The 6,918-nt window shown below is 46.1% G+C and overlaps 1 protein-coding gene across 1 annotated transcript; it reads left to right on the top strand.

Moving 5' to 3' along the window:
- The first annotated feature begins 864 nt into the window (after positions 1 to 864).
- LOC123158788 (putative disease resistance protein At1g50180) lies at positions 865 to 5,294 on the top strand. Its single transcript, XM_044576632.1, has 3 exons — positions 865 to 2,437; positions 2,545 to 3,569; positions 4,821 to 5,294. Exons 1-3 carry the CDS (start codon positions 865 to 867, stop codon positions 5,292 to 5,294), a joined length of 3,072 nt encoding a protein of 1,023 aa, XP_044432567.1.
- The last annotated feature ends 1,624 nt before the right edge of the window (positions 5,295 to 6,918 follow it).

Genomic DNA, 6,918 nt, shown 5'->3' with positions numbered 1-6,918 from the left:
AGCAGCAATTACTTTAGCTGCACCGGAGTACTCCACCAGCTGCTTGGTCTTGTCCTTCTCGTCGTCCGACATGATCTCCCGTTACTAGAAGATCAACCTTGCTCTGATACCAATTGTTGGCCCTGTCCCGATGCCGAGTACTTCCGGCAACGGCGATACGACCGACGACGAACGACGACGAAGCAATGCAAGCTAGCTTCGTCCGATCAATCCACCCAGCGCAATACAAAGCTAGCCTCCAACTAGCAAAGCAGGTGCGCCTGATTGATCTACCGCTGGCTGAAGCAAATTCCACACGCGCGTACAAAGCCTAATCTACTTGATCGATTCTGGCTGGACGTAATACACGCACGCATGCGAAACGCTGGGTTGCCAAAGGCTCGTATCGAGCCTTGAGTTTATTCCTTCAACTCACGGTGGTACAAAGAGTACAGGGGTACATGAGTATTTATATTAGCTAGCTAACCTGCCAACTAATCTAATCCTACTCGGTGAAGGATAGGAAAACTAACACGAACACGTACATGCACGTATTGCCGGACACGGACACGTCTTGTCGTGATTAATTCCAACAAATTAAATATTGCCTTGATCTTAGAGTAAAGGAACAGCTCCAATTAATTAACCCTCCTCAGGAGCACAAGACATATTATTTCGTGTCCCTTTCTAAGATTCATTATTCCATCACATTTACAATCACTATATGCTCTGCTCTACTTACTCATGAAGCTGAAGACAACAACACATACCAAGACAAACACCATGACTTTCTAAGCCATGACTGCATTATTCCATCCCCTCGCCTCTGATCAATCAAGCTAGCATTCCATCCGTGAGATCAAGAAGAGAGCCGAAGGCAAGGAGATGGCCAAATCAGTTGTTAGTGCCGTGCTTAGCAATGTTAGCACACTTGCGGTTCAGGAGACCACGCTCCTGTGTGGAGTCACCCGAGAAGTGGAGTTCCTGAAAGATGACCTCAATTCGCTGCAAGGCTTCCTTAGGGATGCCGACAACAAACAGAGGATGGGAGATTCGGGTGTTTCTATCTTGGTGAGTCAGATCAGAGATGCGGCGTATGAGGCCGACAATGTCATCGAAGCCGTTGAGTACATGCACAGGAGAAACAGGCTCAAGAAAGGATTCATGGGTGCCATTTCAAGGTATGCTCGCCTACCAACTGATTTGAGTACCCTTCACAAAGTTGGGTTTGAAATCAAACGTATAAGAAGAAAGATATCTGAGATATTTGAGCGTGCAAACCGTTTGAAGATAGTTCTTGATTTGAGCCATACCTCCATAGAAAAAATTGATGTTGATGATGAATTACAACAAGATTATGGTCCTATTCATCAAAAGTTTGAAGATGTTGTTATGGTTGGTTTCGAGGATGAGTACAAAGAAATAGTGGGGAAGTTAGTTGACACAAAGAAGAGTCTTGGTGCTATCTCCATCGTTGCTATGGGTGGTGCGGGGAAAATAACACTTGCTAGAAAAGTATACACTTCGTCTAGAGTGAAACAACACTTTGGCACAATCGCTTGGGTTACAGTATCTCAAAAGTACAAGGGCATTGATTTACTAAAGGATATTATGAAACAAATTATGGGGGATACTGATGAGTCTACTAGTAAACTTAGTGAACATGAGGTTGGACAGAAGATTCATGATTTTCTGTTGCAAACAAGGTACTTAGTAGTTCTTGATGATGTGTGGGAAACAGATACATGGGAGCAACTAAATAGAAAGGTTAAAGCCTTTCCAGATGCAACTAATGGTAGTAGAGTACTATTAACAACACGAAAGGAAGATGTTGCAAATCATGTTCAAATGGCAACCTATATTCATCATCTAAAGAAGTTAGATGAAAAGAAAAGCTGGGAGATTTTTAGTAGCAAAGCTTTACCACCATACAAAATGTCTGTAATATGTGATGTGGATGAGTTTGAAAAACTTGGGAGAAAGCTTGCAAAGAAATGTGATGGATTACCACTTGCCCTTGCAGTTTTGGGGGGGTATCTATCAAAGAATTTGAATGTAGAAGCATGGTCTAATATACTCTTGGATTGGCCATCAACCAAAGATGGGCAAATGATGCGAGTAATACTAGCTCGTAGTTACAAGGATCTTCCAAATCATTATTTGAGATCTTGTTTTCTCTATTTTGCTGGTTTCCCTGAGGATTACATAATATCTGTGTCGGATCTTATCGAATTATGGATAGGAGAAAGCTTCATTCCACACATAAGAAATCATCAACTAGAAGAAACAGCACATAAGTACGTGAAGGAGTTGGCTCAGAGAAGCTTGGTTCAAGTTGTTGGAGTAAGCACGGTACATGGACGGATCGAAGCAATAAGGATTCATGATATCTTACATGACTGGTGCATAGAAGAAGCAAAACAAGATGGTTTTCTTTGTGCCATTGACAAAACTGCAGGTCAGCCTTAATCTCATGATATTTTTTTATTAATTGATTCAGCTTTCTGTTTGAATATATGTCCATATATGTGGCTTCTAGCTGACATGTGGTGCACTAAATTGCAGGGCATGCCTATACACCATCATCGGATAACATTATATCTTATCGTTATCAATTTCAGACTTTGAGTGGTGATATTTTAACAACAACACCTAATGCCCGAAGTCTTCTTGGCTTCGACGCAACTGTGTCCCTTCCTGAGCTGAGATTCCTGAGAGTTCTTTGCATTGAAGAGTCAAAACTACAAGATTTCTCTAGTCTAATTGGTGGGTGCATTCACCTAAGATTGCTTAGGTTGAAAAATTGTGGGCCTATCACACTCCCTTCATCAATTGGAAATCTCCTTTACTTGCAGACCATAGATGTAAGAGACACACCACTGTTGGGACATGTACCAAAATCCCTCTGGGGTATCTCTACTCTTAGGCATGTTTACCTACACGGTGCTTGGTTTTCTCCACCACCACCTACAAGTAGTGTGCGACGGCAGCAGAAAGAGCTCCAGACCATTGATTTAAATCTTGGAAATGTTATAACTAATTTCCACAATCATGACATGGTGGTTTTCTTCAGCCAGATGAATCAACTAACAAACTTCTCCTTGTCGAAGAACCACATACCCAAGGAGCTGATTTGCATATTTGCAAACATGCCTCACCTTGTTGATATTTATCTCTCCAAATTTGGTGTACTTGATAACTTTCCCACTGAGTTCCCACAAAGCCTACGACGTCTTGTTCTATGTGCTAATGTCATAATAGAAGACCCGATGCCGAGCCTGGAGAAGCTTCCTTGTCTTGTGGTGCTGGAGTTGAGGGGGTACAATGGTGAAACTATGAGTTGTTGTGTCGAAGGGTTTCCTCGGCTGCAAGAGTTAAAACTTGTTGATTTTTTGACTGCTGAGTGGAGGATGGAGGATGGAGCAATGCCAAAGCTTTTCCACTTGACACTTCAGGAATGCGAGAAGCTCAGGAAGCTCCCAGAGGGGTTGCTTCACCTTCCGTCCCTCAGTCACCTAGAACTGGGCGCTATGCCCCAGATTTCTGAAGAGGACATCACACTAAAGGGGCTGTGGCGGAAAGGGTGCATGGTACGTACTCACGCAACTTCAGTTTAGTAAATTTGCCACTAGATCAATCTTGTTCCCCTTCCAATTTTCTTTGCTATCTATATCCATGCATGTCTGTCTGTTCACAAGTAAATTAGTTTCTGAATATTAAGGCGATTGATTGACATGCCATACTGTTCATTCATTTAACCCTTCAGCATATTCACCGACGACTAGATGCTGCATCGCAGCAAAGCAATTGTACTATCTGTTTGCTTTGAGTAAATTAATGTTAGTTTCTTTCAAGATCAACACCACTGCTCCTGCGCTCTTAATATATATGTTGTTTTCCTATGAGGGGTTTTATGTGCAGGTTAATGCATGAAACATGATTGATGGTAGTCCAAAAAAATTAGAGGACATACATCTTTTCCAATTCCCAGAGCAATAATTAATTTCCATCGTATATACGTATGCACGAGCGACGGCACAAGATCCAAGAATGAATATTTCTGCAGGATGGTTTGATCAACACTGCGCGTCCTTCCAACTTCATGTATCCTGGCCAAATATGTATGTTCTACTTGCAAGTTTGCCTTAATGTAACCTCGATCGCTAATACAAAACAATTCCTCGTCGTCAAGACGATGCTGTGAGTAAGGAGTAATTGAGTATGTAATATTCCATATTCAGATTTGTAAGGTGGTGGTTTGACCTGTGTGTTCATGTACTGTGTAGTATCTACTAACTTTCAAGATACACAACTGAATAAACCCAATTGTTGACATGTGCGTCTGTGTAAGACACGGACGTGTCAAAATACTACTATTTATGTTCCTAAATGTAAGACATTTCAAAAATGTATTGGATGTATTTTTAATTCTAGATACATCCATTTCTGCGATAAGTAATTGGGGACGTATGGAATATAAGTTATATAATAGTATTGAGATCTTGTCCATTGATAATTTGATCAAAGCTAGTCGTGCTGCATAAGGGCATCTCCAGCCGTCCCCCCAAGAGGCCCCCCAGGAGGCTTTTTTCATCGCCGGCGCGTATTTTTTCACCCAGTCAGGCCCCCATGAGTCCAAAAAGCGTCGGATTTGACGAAAGTTACGCCCGGCGGTACCAACCCAAACCCAAAGAGCTGGGGCGCAGCTGGGGGCACCGGCGCTCCATTTTGCATGCAAAAACCCCACAAGTCAGCCTCAGACCTCACTCTCTCTCCTCTTTTCCTCCCAGGCCCACCATGTGCATGGCCAGCGAACGCCTTCTTCAGCGCGTGCATGGCAGGCCGAGGCGGGGACCCGGCCATGGGGCAGTGCTACCTCGCGCGGCGCCGCTGAGCAGAGACGTACTCGCCGGTCCCGGCCAGCGCCGCAGACGCCGCCGTCGCGGCCCCCCACGCCGGCCGCCGCGGCCGGGACCGGGACCCCGCACCACCGCAACTCCGGATCGACCACGCCCGCGCACCAGACGCCCGGGGTCGCCTGGCCCAGCCCGTACCCCGCGGGGCACCAGCCCGCTGCCGGCCGGGGTGTCGCCTTCACCGGCCAGGTCCACGCCCAGGTGGTTCTTCAAGCGCCCCTTCCCGTCGCCCTCGCCGGCCAAGCACATCAAGGCCACGGGCGTCCCCGACGTGCGTGGAGATGTTGCGCGCATGCTGAGGAGCCGATCCGCGCAGGCGAGGAGGACGTCCTGTCCAGCGCGTCGGAGAAGGACGACGCATTGCAGTCGTCGCTGCTGGCCTCGCTCCCGTTGCCGTAGCACCAATTGGTCCTCGTGGGGCACTGCGGCGGTCAGCGCACAGGCGGCAGCTTTGGCGGCGACATCGTCTCCTCCCGTATGTCCCTCCTGCTCTTGGGCACGCCTGGGAACGCGGGAGTGCACGGCCGGCAGACTCGACGAGGCGGCGCGGGCAGACGAGGATGGCGGCGAACTCCAGGAGGCTGCACTCGCCGGGCAGCGACGGGGACTGCGCAGCCTCCACATCGAAGAACACCATCTCCCACTTCTTGGTGGTCGCCATTGGTTCCGGCAAGCAACTCGGTGGTGGTTTCTTGGCGATGGAGCTCTGTCTGTTTCTTGCTTGAAGGAATGAAGGAATGGAGCCTGTCGATGGAGCTATGGGGGCGCAACGAGTGGAAAAAATTCCACCCCCAGGCCGAAGTTTTCGCCGGCAGCCCCCCAGGAGGCGAAAAAAATGCCTCCTGGGGAGGCCAACGGCTGGATATGCCCTAAGTTATCCACACTTGATGACCAGGGCTGCTGCATTTAGTTGCTCATCTGCAGACTATAGTGTGCCCGTCTGTGAAGAAGCGGAGAATGTTGTACCTCTCTCGAGGCAACGGTTTCGTGTTAATATAGGCAGGGACGTATCCCTAATAAGCATACAATGCGGTTGAGATTACATCTTGGGGATCAAGAAAGAAAGAGATAAGATAGAGATGAAAAGATTACAACCATATACCCTAACAACCTCGATCTACCTAGGCCGGTTTAACTCAACTGGTGCGCCCCTAAGACCTGGTTAACATGTCATTTAACACCCTCCCATAATCACAACTTGGACAAGTTGAGATTATGTTTGAATTCTTCAAAACTTCTTGTAGACAAGGCCTTAGTGAAGCCATCTGCAACTTGATCTTGATATCGAATTAATCGAATGTCCAACTTCTTTTCAGCAACTCTTTCTCTGACAAAATGAAAATCTATTTTGATATGTTTGGTCCTTGCATGAAATATTGGGTTAGCAGAAAGATAGGTAGCACCAAGATTGTCACACCATAAGCATGGGGCTTGTTTACAGCATATCCCAAGCTCTTTCAACAATGACAAAATGAAAATCTGCAGTAATATTTGCTAGTGCTTTGTATTCTGCTTCTGTGCTGGATCTAGACATAGTAGCTTGCTTCTTAGCACACCATGAGATCAGATTTGGACCAAAGAACACTGCAAAACTACCTGTTGAGCGTCTGTCATCAAGACAACCTGCCCAATCAGAATCAGAAAATGCACCGACAAGTGTTTATGGTGACTTGGTGAAGGTGAGTCCAACACTGAAAGTATTCTTGACATATCTAAGTATGCGTTTTGCAGCTGTCAAATGTACTGTAGTGGGTGCATGAAGGAACTGACATACTTTGTTTACAACAAAAGAAATATCGGGCCTAGTCAGAGTTAAGTATTGCAGTGCACCAACCATACTTCTATACCTGGTGCTGTCCTCTTGATTCAAGGGCTTTCCTTATGTTAAGGACAATTTCTCTGAGCTGGACAAGGGTGTTGGAGCTAGCGCAACCTTGCGACCCTGCTCTAGCTACAAGATCAGTTGCATATTTCTCTTGTGATAAATGAAGCTCATCTCCATTCCTCTTTACCTCAATACCAA

The sequence above is a fragment of the Triticum aestivum genome, chromosome 7B (assembly GCF_018294505.1).
Source record: "Triticum aestivum cultivar Chinese Spring chromosome 7B, IWGSC CS RefSeq v2.1, whole genome shotgun sequence".
Classification (NCBI taxonomy): Eukaryota; Viridiplantae; Streptophyta; class Magnoliopsida; order Poales; family Poaceae; genus Triticum; species Triticum aestivum.
The sequence above is the reverse complement of the archived record's forward strand: the minus strand, read 5'-3'. Positions and strand labels throughout refer to the sequence as shown.

Coding starts and splice junctions, on each gene's coding strand:
- LOC123158788 (XM_044576632.1), top strand. CDS start 865: ATGGCCAAATCAGTTGTTAGTGCCGTGCTTAGCAATGTTAGCACACTT. Junction 2,438..2,544: donor TGCCATTGACAAAACTGCAG/GTCAGCCTTAAT, acceptor ACTAAATTGCAG/GGCATGCCTATACACCATCA. Junction 3,570..4,820: donor TGTGGCGGAAAGGGTGCATG/GTACGTACTCAC, acceptor CGTGCATGGCAG/GCCGAGGCGGGGACCCGGCC.